This window comes from Aotus nancymaae, unplaced genomic scaffold (genome assembly GCF_030222135.1).
Source record: "Aotus nancymaae isolate 86718 unplaced genomic scaffold, 86718_ANA_hifiasm-v0.15.2.pri h1tg000059l, whole genome shotgun sequence".
NCBI classification, from domain to species: domain Eukaryota; kingdom Metazoa; phylum Chordata; class Mammalia; order Primates; family Aotidae; genus Aotus; species Aotus nancymaae.
The window spans coordinates 7726178-7739230 of NW_026988473.1; the positions used below are offsets into that span (position 1 = coordinate 7726178).

The following is a 13053-nucleotide window of genomic DNA, read 5'->3' on the forward strand; positions in this document are numbered from 1 at the left end:
TCTCAAAGATTTCTTCAGAGGCAGACATAGTTCTTGTTTTTTCTCTCCTATCCTGTGACACTTTATGACCCTGACCCCATTCCTACACTTCCTACCGGCGCCTGCCCAGTACGCTCTGAACACAAAGAATGGTCCATCCTCTCAACTGTAAATTGACTGTAGAGTCCAGGTTAGGGACACCACGATATCATCCCGGTAGCTGCTAGTTCTCTGACGCCATCACTGACCAGGAGCCCCGAAATCTTAGCTTGGAGGAAGGGAGCAGAAAGGCATCTTGGATTTTTTTTTTTTTTTTTTTTTTTGAGACCTAGTGTCGCTCTGTCTCTGAGGCTGGAGTGCAGTGGCGCCATCTCGGCTCACTCCAATATGTGACTCCTGGGTTTAAGAGTTTTGAACTCTTGCCTCAGCCTCCCGAGTAGCTGGGATTACAGGCACGCGCCACCATGCCCAGCCGATTTTTGTATTTTTAGTAGAGATGGGGGTTTCACTATGTTGGCCAGGCTGGCCTTGAACTCCTGACCTCAAGTGATCTGCCCGCCTCGGCCTCCCAAAGTGCTGGGATTAAAGGCGTGAGCCACCGCACCCGGGCAATCTTGGAATTTTTGAGAGGAAGAGACCTTCAAGAGACAAATGCAGTTCAGGGACTTGGGGCTATAGGCCACAGTCACCAGTTGGTTCTTTTTTTGATGGGGGGGCGTAGAGGGGACAGGGTCTCGCTCTGTCGCCCAGGCTGCAGTGCAGTGGCACGATTGTGACTCACTGCAACCTCTGCCTCCTGGGTTCAAGTGATTCTCCTGCCTCAGCCTCCCCAATAGTTGGAATTACAGGCGCGCGCCACCACGCCGGCTAATTTTTGTATTTTTAGTAGAGACGAGGTTTCACCATGTTGGCCAGGCTGGTCTTGAAGTTCTGATCCCAAGTAATCCGCCCGCCTCCGCCTCCCAAAGTCCTGGGATTACAGGCGTGAGGCACTGCGTCGGGCCTAGTTGGTTCTTTTACCCGGTCAGCCTGCAGCAGCTGTCAGCTCAGGTCCGACAGGGCACGGTTCCGGATCTCCGGCCTTGCCGGGAGGGCGCAGCGTTCAGCCACTTGTAGCCGGGTACCTCCTGCGCTCAGCCAATGCTGAGGGTTCAGAGGCAAGGAAGGCGGGACGAGGAGGAAAAGTTGAGGACAGGAGCGCCACCCAATGCGGCGCCTGACTGTAAAAGCGATGGCGGCGAGCACCCAATTGGAGACCGCGGTTGGGGGGGTAGTATGGTTAGTGGACAGCGGACCAATCCGTGACAGGGGAGGGCGATCTTAAGCCAATTAAAACTGAGAAGGTGGGAAGAGGCGGAGCTCTCTCGGTGGCTGGTCGGTGGTGGGTGAGGGATCAGCTTTCTCTCCTAGTTCTCACTTTGGGAGTCCTTAGACCCTGGAATGCGTGAGGGAGATGCTTAGGGAGTTCCCGAAGTGGGGCGTAGAGGCATCGCCTGGAAAGGCCTGGGAGCGGAAAAGATCCCTACTTCGTGGAGACGTTGGAAGCTACCGGGTGGGCATCAAGGAAGCGGAGGGTGGCCAAGGGGCGGGACTTCCGGGGGCAGGGCTAATCGGGCGGGGCGGGGCCTGTTCTAAGGTTAGTGGGGGGGCGGAGCTAATGGGAGAGCTTTGGGTGTGACCTAGGAGAAAGAAGGACAGTAACTTAAGCGATTGCCTCGGGGATGCAAGTGATACTTAAGGGCTGATGTTACGGTTGCTGGGGAGGTTCCCTGCCTTAACCCACTGTCCTTTATTCCCAGGGAGCCACTGGTGGGGACCTTTTTTTGGCCCCATCTCCTTCGTGGGGTACTATGGAGTTCCCAGAACACAGTCAGCAGCTGCTGCAGAGCCTCCGGGAACAGCGGTCCCAGGGTTTCCTTTGTGACTGCACCGTGATGGTGGGTAGTACCCAGTTCTTGGCCCATCGGGCTGTGCTGGCTTCCTGCAGCCCATTCTTCCAGCTTTTCTACAAGGAGCGGGAATTGGACAAGAGGGATCTGGTGTGTATTCACAACGAAATTGTCACAGCCCCAGCCTTTGGGCTGCTTCTGGACTTTATGTATGCTGGCCAGCTGGCCCTGAGAGGGGATACCCCTGTGGAGGATGTGCTCGCAGCTGCCAGCTACTTGCACATGAATGACATCGTCAAGGTGTGTAAGCGGCGGCTTCAAGCCCGGGCCCTGGCAGAAGCAGACAGTACCAAGAAGGAGGAGGAAACTAACTCACAGCCTCCTACTTTAGAGTTTTTGTCCAGTACTTCCCGTGGCCCCCAGCCCTTGTTGGCATCTGGTGAGACATCAGGCCACTGGGGCAAAGGGGAATGGAGAGGCTCTGCTGCTTCATCACCTACTGTCCGTCCTCCAGATGAGCCACCAATGTCCAGTGGGGCTGACACTACACAGCCTGGCATGGAGGTTGACGCACCACATCTACGGGCACATCCCCAAGCGGTGGCTGATGTCTCTCTTGCCAGTCCTAGTAGCTCCACTGAGACCATTCCTGCAAACTACTTCTCTTCTGGCCTCCCAGCAGTTTCATTGGAGCCACTGACATCTCTTGATGTGGCTCCTGAGAGTCTGAGGGTGGTGGAATCAAGGGATCCTGGAGGACCACTGCAAGGCTTCTATCCCCCAGCTTCAGCCCCAGCCTCAGCCCCAGCCCCTGTCTCAGCCCCAGTTCCATCCCAGGCTCCAGCCCCAGCTGAGGCTGAGCTGGTCCAGGTGAAAGTTGAAGCTATCGTGATCTCCGATGAAGAGACAGATGTGTCAGATGAACAGCCTCAGGGTCCCGAGGGAGTGTTCTCACCTGGAGGAGCAGCGTATGGGGGACAGGCCTCCCAGCCAGAGGCTTTTGAAGAGCCAGGGGCAGCAGGACTGGAGGAGGTGGGGCCAAGTGACCACTTCCTGCCTCCAGATCATCTACCCTACCATCTGCTGCCAGGTGCAGGGCAGTATCATCGAGGACTGGTGACCTCACCCCTGCCTGCACCTGCATCCCTGCATGAGCCACTTTACCTGGCTTCTGAGTATGAAGCAGCTCCAGGAAGCTTTGGGGTTTTTACTGAGGATGTTCCCACCTGCAAGACATGTGGGAAGACCTTCTCATGCTCTTACACACTACGGCGACATGCCACGGTGCACACACGTGAGCGACCCTACGAGTGCCGCTATTGCCTGCGCAGCTACACCCAGTCAGGGGACCTCTATCGCCACATCCGCAAAGCTCACAATGAGGACCTGGCCAAACGCAGCAAACCGGATCCAGAAGCTGGACCCCTCCTAGGGGTACAGCCCCTCCCTGGCTCCCCAACAGCAGACAGACAGAGCAGCAGTGGTGGGGGGCCACCTAAAGATTTTGTACCTGGCCCCAAAAACTAACATCTAAGGGAGCATGAGCTGATGCTAGGCTTGCTCTTACCATCCTTAGACGGCAGCACAGAAGGTTGGTGGCATATCTCATCACTCTTGCTGGGTGACAAGAACAAAGGTTCTGCCCAGGCTGAAAGATCATACCTTTTCTTTTTTTGAGACAGTCTTGCTTTCTCACCTAGGCTGGAGTGCAATGGCGCAATCCTGGCTCACTTGCAACTTCTGCCTTCCGAGTTCAAGAGATCCTCCTGCCTCAGCCTCCCGAGTAGCTGAGATTACAGGCACACGCCACCACACCCAGCTAATTTTTGTATTTTTAGTAGAGATGGGGTTTCCCCAGGTTGGCCAGGCTGGTCTCGAACTCCTGACCTCAGGTGATCCACCCACCTTGGCCCTCCAAAGTGCTGGGATTATAGGCATGAGCCATCGCACCCAGCCTCCTACCCTTTTCTTTGCCCAGCCAGATAAGCAGGACTTTACAGGGCAGAGCATATGTCAGCTCTCTCCAAGGGCACTGGGAATTTTCCTGAGGTGTCATCACTTTTCACTCTATGTTCTGGAACATAAAGCTAGCAGTGAAAGTTATCTCTTTGAACTGATGTTGGCTGGTTTCTTCTAAAAACCTGCATGCCTTCATTCCTCTCCTTCAGTTCTTTTGGAATCTCACATATGTACTTGGGGTAGGGGTAGGGGTCAGATTGCTTATGAGGAAAAAAGGGAGACAGGCAGAGGGTGATGGTGATGTAGCCTTTACTTAGGAAAAGTATACAAATTAGGGAAGCTTACAAAATTATGATTTATTATTGCAGTTGAGCGCCTGTCTTCTGGGCTATAGCAGACATTTCATATAAATACTAATTTAATCCTCAATAACGTTAGGATGTATTAGGTCCACCTCCTGTTTTGTTTGTTGTTGTTGTTCATAAACTTGAGACTCAGAAATCAAAGTTTAACTTGTTCAAGGTCACAGAGGCTAGTTAAGGGGCAAGCCAGCATTTGAACCTGGGTTGTGACTGCAAACACCGTGCCTGCTGTGCTGTTTAAAAACATTGTTTAGGGCCAGGCGCGGTGGCTCACGCCTATAATCCCAGCACTCTGGGAGGCCAAGGCGGGTGGATCACAAGGTCAAGAGATTGAGACCATCCTGGCCAACATGGTGAAACCCCGTCTCTACTAAAAATACAAAAATTAGCTGGGCATGGTGGCGCACGCCTGTAGTCCCAGCTACTCAGGAGGCTGAGGCAGGAGAATTGCTTGAACCCAGGAGGCGGAGGTTGCAGTGAGCCGAGATCACACCATTGCACTCTAGCCTGGGTAACAAGAGCGAAACTCCGTCTCAAAAAAAAACAAAAAAAACATTGTTTGGGCCAGGCACCGTGGCTCACGCCTGTAATCTCAACACTTTGGGAGGCCGAGGTGGGCAGATCACCTGAGGTCAGGAGTTTGAGACCAACCTGGCCAACATGGTGAAACATCATCTCTACTAAAAACACAAAAAAATTAGCTGGGCGTGGTGGTGGGCGCCTGTAATCCCAGGTACTCGGGAGGCTGAGGCAGAAGAATTGCTTGAACCCAGGAGGCAGAGGTGGCAGTAAGCTGAGATCGTGCCATTGCACTCCAGCCTGGGTAACAAGAGTGAGACTCCATCTTAAAAAAAACAACAACAAAAAACAAACATTGTTTGAACATTGTTTGAAGGGCTGTTAAGTGGCTTATGCCTGTTCTCCCAGCACTCTGGGGGTCTGAGGTGAGAGGATCCCTTGTGGCTAGGAGTTACAGACTAGCCTGGGCAACATAGTGAGACCTCTGTCTCTATAAAATAATAATAATAAAAAGTTGAAGGTAGTTAACCAAGAAGTATAAGTCGTTTTCTTTTTTTTTGTCCTTTTGCGTATTTGGCTTTGTTCCCTTGTTACCTCTGCTTTCCCCATTGAAAGACCTTTTGTTGCAGATACTGTATTGATTATTTGAAATTTTTGGCTACAAGTCGTAGATATGAATTGAGTTCTCTGAAAGGCAGAACACACTGAGGCCCGTGGTGGCTGATCAGTGGCGGGAGGCTGAGGGTCTGAGGTGGTGTGGCAATGACGGGTGCTTGCAAAACCTGAAGCAAGAAACTCCGGATGAGAGGATCTTACAGTTCGCGTAATCCAACTTCCTCTTGAAAAGTGACGACGACAGTCTAGTGATGTTGATTACTCACCTAAGGTCACCCAGGTGGTTACTGACAGTGGAGATAGCAAAGAAATGGGAGTTTGGGGGTGCCATCGTGGGATGGGGCAAAAAAAGAACTCTAGGAGTGTGTGGTGGCTGGCCCCACCTGTGCTAGAGGAGGGCCTCAAGGTTCCCTACAAACCTTTCCTTGTTACATAAGGACATGAGTGCAAATAAAGCAGGAAGGAAACCAGAAAAGGGAGAAAATAACAAGTAAATAGTCTGAATTTTCATTCTCTCTTGTTGAGTCTGTGTCATATTCAGCACTGTGAACCCTTACCAGCAAGTGACTATTTTTGAGTTATAGGAAAAGGTGAGCCGCCACGTGGCTAAAGAAAGCTCCTTAACTAGGACATGTGGGAAGCCAAAGATGGTGAACATTTTTCTGCTGAGCAAATTGTACATTCTTTCACATTCTTTGTGTTGAAATAACCTTCTAATTTATCTTTCAAATGGCTTCTAATTTTATTTATGCAAATACATCATTGCCTTAATTCCTTGATGAAACAAGGCAATATATAAATAAATACAATAAAAGCTATTCTAGCTGGGTGGATTCAAAAGTTTTCCCTACTCAAGGCGCAGTGGCTCACGCCTGTAATCCCAGCACTTTGGCAGGCCAAGGCGGGTGGAGGTTGAACTCCACTTGAGGTTGGGAGTTCAAGAGCAGCCTGACCAACATAGAAAAACCCCGTCTCTACTAAAAATACAAAATTAGCCGGTCATGGTGGTGGGTGCCTGTAATCCCAGCTACTCAGGAGGCTGAGGCAGGAGAATCACTTGAAACAGGGAGTCGGAGGTTGTGGTGAGCTGAGATGGCACCATTGCACTCCAGCCTGGGCAACAAGAGCAAAACTCTGTACAAAAAAAAAAAAAAAAAAAGTCTTACCTAGAGAAAATATCAAATCAAAACGCCTTTACGAATCAGTTGCCTTTAAAAGGTTGGATTTTACAGTCTGTATATCTCGATTTCAACAGAAACACAAAGCAAAAAAAAACAAAAAAAACCCCAAAACTCGTTGTTTCAGAACATGAGTTTCTAAACTCAAGGCATAATAAATGATCTATATATATAGACATTTTATGATGTAGATAATCTCTCCAGACATTCTGGGGAAGACAGGAACCATTGTATTGATCGGATTGTGGTCACATGCACTACGTAACTAAAGAGGCTCTGTTGCTGGTGAGATTCTCCTGAGGAGCAAGCATTTGCTTTCAATATCCAGCATAAAGTGCATTCTTTTTTGCAGGTGGCAGTCGGGTATTTGCAAGATTTTTTTTTTTTTTTTTTTTTTTTGTGAGACAAGTTCTCCCTGTCGCTGAGGCTGGAGTGCAGTGGCACTATCATGACTCACTGCAGCCTCAACCTCTCTCGATCCCAAGTAGCTGGAACTACAGGCATGTACTACCACGCATGGCTAATTTTGTATTTTTTGTGGAGATGACGTTTCGCCCTGTTGCCCAGGCTGGTCTCAAACTCCTGGGCTCCAGTGATCCACCTGCCTTGGTCTCCCAAAGTGCTGAGGTTTCAGGCATGAGCCATCAGGCCCAGCCTGCAAAATCTGTAAAGCAGTAGCTATCACAATTATGGCCACTATAGCCTTTTTTTTTTTTTTTTTTTTTTTTGTAGACAGAGTCTCCCTCTATTGCCCAGGCTGCAGTGCAGTGGTGTGATTTCAGCTCACTGCAACCTCTGCCTCTCAGGTTCAAGCAATTCTCCTGCCTCAGCCTCCCAAACAGCTGGGATTACAGATGCGAGCTACCACACCCAGCTAATTTTTCTATTTTTGTACAGACAGGATTTCACCATGTTGGCCAGGCTGGTCTTGAACTCCTGACCTCAAGTGATCTGCCCGGCTTGGCCTCCCAAAGTGTTGAGATTACAGGCGTGAGCCACAGTGCCTGGCCTGTGGCCTTAGTATATCTGCTGAATGCTAGAAACAGTTTATACCAATTTATAGAGATATGATCAATAAATTCTTTCTCATTTCCACTGGTTTTAATGGTCCCATTCATGGATTCAGGGAACCATAGGCTCCTGGGTGTCAGCTCATCTAATTTCTAGTCTAACACTGAATCCTCCTTTTGCCAGTTATCAAACTTTTATATGAGGCCGGGCACGGTAGTTCATGCCTGTAATCCTAGCACTCTGGGAGGCCAAGGGGGGCGGATTACTTGAGGTCAGGAGTTAAAGATGGTGAAACTCCATCTCTACTAAAAATACAAAAATTAGCCGGGCATGGTGGTATGCACACACTTGTGGTCCCAGCTACATGCTTGTAGGCTGAGGCAGGAGAATTGCTTGAACCCGGGAGGCTGAGATTGCAGCAAGCCAAGATTGCGTTACTGCACTCCAGCCTGGGCAACAGAGCAAGACTCCATCTCAAACAAAAACAGGCTGGGCACAGTGGCTCACGCCTGTAATTCCAGCACTCTGGGAGGCTGAGGCGGGCGGATCACGAGGTCAGGAGATGGAGACCAACCTGGCCAACATGGTGAAACCCCGTCTCTTAAAAATACAAAAAAACTTAGCTGGGCGTAGTGGCACATGCCGGTAGTCCCAGCTACTTGGGAGGCTGAGGCAGGAGAATTGCTTGAACCCAGGAGGTAGAGAATTGCTGAGACTGCAGTGAGCCAAGTTCTCAACACTGCACTATACAGACCGGGCGACAGTGTGAGACTCCGTCTCAAACAAAAATGAAAACAAAAAAAAATCCACCTCTTTCTCAAAGGAAACCTATTGTTGGCCATCTGGATTTCCTTAGACTGAGCCAAAATCTGTCTCCTTTTATAGGGGTATGGACCAGGCCCCAGCCTATTAAGTTTCATCTCGAGAATATTTGCTTGTGAGCTATAAACTGACTTAGTTTTCAGACCACCCTTTCCTCTCCAGCTTTTTCATGTTTTTTTTTTTTTTAATAGACATAATCTTGCCCTTAACTTGGGTTAGCGCAGTGGTGCAGTCAAACTCACTGCAGCCTCAAACTCCTGGGCTCAAGCTATCCTCCCACTCAGCCTCCTGAGGAGCTGGGACTATAGGAGCATACCAGGCTATTTTTTTTTTTTTTAATTTTTGTAGAAAAGGGGTCTCACTTTTCTACATGTTGCCCAGGATGGTCTTGAAATTCTGGGTTCACAGCCGGGTGCAATGACTCATGCCTATAATCCCAGCACTTTCAGAGACCAAGGCAGGCAAATCATAAGGTCAGGAGTTGGAAACCATCCTGGTTAAGACGGTGAATCCTTGTCTGTACTTAAAAAAAATACAAAATGTTAGCTGGGCATAGTGGCACGTGCCTGTAGTTCCAGCTACTCGTGTGGCTGAGGCAGGAGAATCACTTGAACCTGGGAGGTGGAGGTTGCAGTGAGCCAAGATCAAGCCACTGCATTCCAGCCTGGGCGAAAGAGCAAGACTCCATCTCAAATTAAAAAAGAAATCCTGCCGGGTGCACTGGCTCACACCTGTAATCCCAGCACCTTGGGAGGCCGAGGCAGGAAGATCATCTGAGGTCAGGAGTTCAAGACCAGCCTGACCAACATGGAGAAACCCCATCTCTACTAAAAATACAAAATTAGCCGGGTATGGTGGTACATGCCTGTAGTGCCAGCTACTTGGGAGGCTGAGGCGGGAGAATTGCTTGAACCTGGGAGGTGGGAGTTTCGGTGAGCTGAGATTGTGCCATTGCACTCCAGCTTAAGCAACAAGAGCGAAACTCCTCAAAAAACCAACAACAACAAAAAAGAAATCCTGGGTGGCTCAAGTGATCCACACGGCTCAGCCTCCTAAAGTGCTGAGATAACAGGCATGAGCCACCATGCCTGGCCTAGCCTCTTTTTTTTTTTTTTGAGACCAGGCTGGAGTGTACTGACGGAATCTGGACTCACTGCAACCTCCATCTCCTGGGTTCAAGTAACTCTCAGCCTCCCCAGTAGCTGGAACTACAGGTGCCCACCACCATGTCCGGGTAATTTTTGTCTTTTCAGTAGAGACAGGGGTTTCAACATGTTGGCTAGGCTGGTCTTGAACTCCTGACCTCAAGTGATCTGCCCACCTTGGCTTCCCAAAGTGCTGGGATTACAGGCATGACCCACCGCATCCAGCCCCATCAGTGCTTTTTTTTTATTTTATTTTTTTTAAGAGACGAGGTCTCGCTATGTTGCCTAGGCTGGAGTGCAGTGGCTATTCACAGGCGCGATCCCACTACTGATCAGCATGGGAGTTTTGACCTGCTCCATTTCCAACCTGGGCCGGTTCACCCCTCCTTAGGCAACCTGGTGGTCCCCCGCTCCCGGGAGGTCACCATATTGATGCCGAACTTAGTGTGGACACCCGATCGGCATAGTGCACTACAGCCCAGAACTCCTGGGCTCAAGTGATCCTCCCACCTCAGCCTCCCAAGTAGCTGGGACTACAGGCACGTGCCACCATGCCCGGCGCCATCAGTGCTTTTATTCTACTTTGTGTTTTTCTTTCTTTCTTTTTTTTTTTGTTTTTGAGACAGAGTCTCACTCTGTTTCCAGGCTGGAGTGCAGTGGCACGATCCTGGCTTACTGTAACCTCTGCCTCCCAGGTTCAAGGGATTCTTCTGCCTCAGCATCCCGAATAGCTGGGACTACAGGCACGAGTCACCACGCCTAATTTTTGTATTTTTAGTAGAGATGGCATTTCACCATGTTGGCCAGGATGGTCTCGATCTCTTAACCTCATCATCCACCTACCTCAGCCTCCCAAAGTGCTGGGATTACAGGCGTGACCCCACCGGCTAAGTGTTTTTCTTTACTTGGTGTCTAATGACTCTTCAGTTACCAGACATTTGGCCAAATCTGGCTTCACAAAGCTGTTTCAGCTCTTCGCATTGGGATTTTTTTTTTTTTTTTTGAGGTGGGATCTTGCTCTGTCACCCAGGCTAGAGTACAGTGGCACCATCTCGTCTCACTATAACCTCCACCTCCTAGGTTCAAGCGATTCTCCTGCCTCAGCCTCCTGAGTAGCTGGGATTACAAGCACCTACTATGCCTGGCTACTTTTTTTATATTTTTAGTAGAGACAGATTTTTGCCATGTTGACCAGGCTGGTATTGAACTCCTGACCTCAGGTGATCCACCCACCTTGGCCTCTCAAAGTGCTGGAATTATAGGTGTGAGCCACTGCGCCCAGCCCTTTTTTTTTTTTTTTTTTTTTTTGAGACGGAGTTTCGCTCTTGTTACCCAGGCTGGAGTGCAATGGCATGATCTCAGCTCACCGCAACCTCCGCCTCCTGGGTTCAGGCAATTCTCCTGCCTCAGCCTCCTGAGTAGCTGGAATTACAGGCACGTGCCACTATGCCCAGCTAATTTTTTGTATTTTTAGTAGAGATGGGGTTTCACCGTGTTGACCAGGATGGTCTCGATCTCTTGACCTCGTGATCCACCCGCCTCGGCCTCCCAAAGTGCTGGAATTACAGGCTTGAGCCACCGCGCCCAGCCTTTTTTTTTTTTTTAAAGTAGAGATGGAGGTCTTCCTATATTGCTCAGGCTTGTCCTGGGCTCAAGCAGTCCTCCTGCGTTGGCCTCCCAAAGTGCTGAGATTACAGGTATGAGTCACTGCATGTAACCAATACATTTATTTATTTTTTATTAATTTTTTTTGAGACAACCCGAGTCTCACTCTGTCACCCAGGCTGGAGTGCAATGGCGCACTCTTAGCTCACCGCAACCTCCACCTGCCAGGTTCAAGCCATTCTCCTGCCTCAGCCTCCCAGGTAGCTGGGATTACAGGTGTGCGCCACCACGCCCGGCTCATTTTTGTATTTTTAAGTAGAGATGGGGTTTCACCAAGTTGGTCAGGGTGGTCTTGAACCCCTGACCTCATGATCAGCCTGCCTCAGCCTCCCAAAGTGCTGGGATTACAGGCGTGAGCCACCACGCCTGGCTCCAATACATTTATTATTTATTTATTTTTTGAGACAGACTCTCACTCTGTCACCAGGGCTGGAGTCCAGTGGCGTGATCTCAGCTCACTGCAACCTCTGTCTCCTGGGTTCAAGGGATTGTCTTGCCTCAGCCTCCCGAATAGCTGGGATTATAGGCACCCGCCACTAAACCCAGCTAATTTTTTGTATTTTTAGTAGAGATAGGGTTTCACCATGTTGGCCAGGCTGGTCTCGAACTCCTGACCTCATGATTTGCCTGCCTGAGCCTCCCGAAGTGCTGGGATTACAAGCATGAGCCACCGCACCTGGTCCCCACCCCAGTACATTTTATTTATTTATTATTGATTGATCGAGATGGATTCTGTTTTGTTGCCCAGACTGGAGTGCAGTGGTCTGAACTCGGCTCACTGCAACCTCTGCCTCCTGGGTTGAAGTGATTCTCCCATCTCAGCCTCCTGAGTAGCTGGGATTACAGGCATGTACCCCAGACCCAGCTAAATTTTTGTATCTTTTGTAGACAGAGGGTTTTGCCACGTTGCTCAGGTTGCTCTCGAACTCCTGGTCTCAAGCCATCTGCCCCCTTCAGCCTCCCAAACTTCTAGGATCAGTGGCTTGTGCTAATGAACCTGGCCTTAACTTTTACTAGGTTTCCCTTCCCTTTTTCCTTGCAATTTATTTGTTGAAGAAGCTGGGGTTGTTTTATGGTTTGAGGGTCTGGAGTTTACTAACTACATCCCCAGTTTCTTTTTTTTTTTCTTTGAGACGGAGTCTTATTCTGTGGCCAGGCTGGAGTGCAGTGGCACGATCTTGAAGATTCCAGGCACACATCACCACACCCAGCTAATTTTGTATTTTAAGAGATACTGGGTTTCACCATGTTGGCCAGGATGGTCTCAATCTCTTGACCTGGTGATCCGCCCACCTCAGCTTCCCAAAGTGCTGGGATTATAGGCGTGAGCCACCATGCCTGGCCATCCCCATAGTTTCATTTAACATATTTCCTGTGCAAAGGTTCCTTTAAAAATATTTATTTAGGGCTGCACAAGGTGGCTCAGAGCTGTAATCTCAGCTACTCAAGAGGGTGATGCAGGAGGATCCCTTGAGCCCAGGAGTTCAAGGCTATGATCACTCCAGCCTGGAGCTAAGGAGCAGGATCCTGTCTCTAAAAAAAAAAAAAAAATTTGGCTCACACCTGTAATCCCCGCACTTTGGGACGCCAAGGTGGGTGATCACCTGAGGTTAGGCGTTCGAGACCAGCCTGACCAACAGGTGAAATCCCTTGTCTACTAAAAATATAAAAAAAAAATTAGCCGGGCAAGGTGGTGCATATCTGTAATTCCAGCTACTTGGAAAACTGAGGCAGGAGAACAGCTTGAACCTGGGAGGTGGAGGGTGCAGTGAGCCGAGATCATGCCACTGCACTCCAGCCTGGGGGGCAGAGCCAGATCTGTCTCAAAAAAAAAAAAAAAAAAAAAAAAAAAAAATCTATCTATCTATATATCTCTCTCCACACATGTACACATATATTAATACAGGTA

The 13053-nt window shown here is 49.4% G+C and overlaps 1 protein-coding gene across 3 annotated transcripts; it reads left to right on the plus strand.

The window, feature by feature from the left end:
- The first annotated feature begins 1329 nt into the window (after positions 1-1329).
- Positions 1330-5243, plus strand: ZBTB3 (zinc finger and BTB domain containing 3). Of its 3 annotated transcripts, none has more exons than XM_064364799.1 (2): positions 1330-1364; positions 1779-5243. In XM_064364799.1, exon 2 carries the CDS (start codon positions 1830-1832, stop codon positions 3393-3395), a length of 1566 nt encoding a protein of 521 aa, XP_064220869.1. In that variant the 5' UTR covers positions 1330-1364; positions 1779-1829; the 3' UTR covers positions 3396-5243. The 3 variants fall into 3 exon arrangements, with proteins under 3 accessions (XP_064220869.1, XP_064220870.1, XP_012309869.1); XM_064364800.1 differs by having other exon boundaries at positions 1335-1360; XM_012454446.2 differs by having other exon boundaries at positions 1338-1531.
- Positions 5244-13053: the final 7810 nt, after the last annotated feature.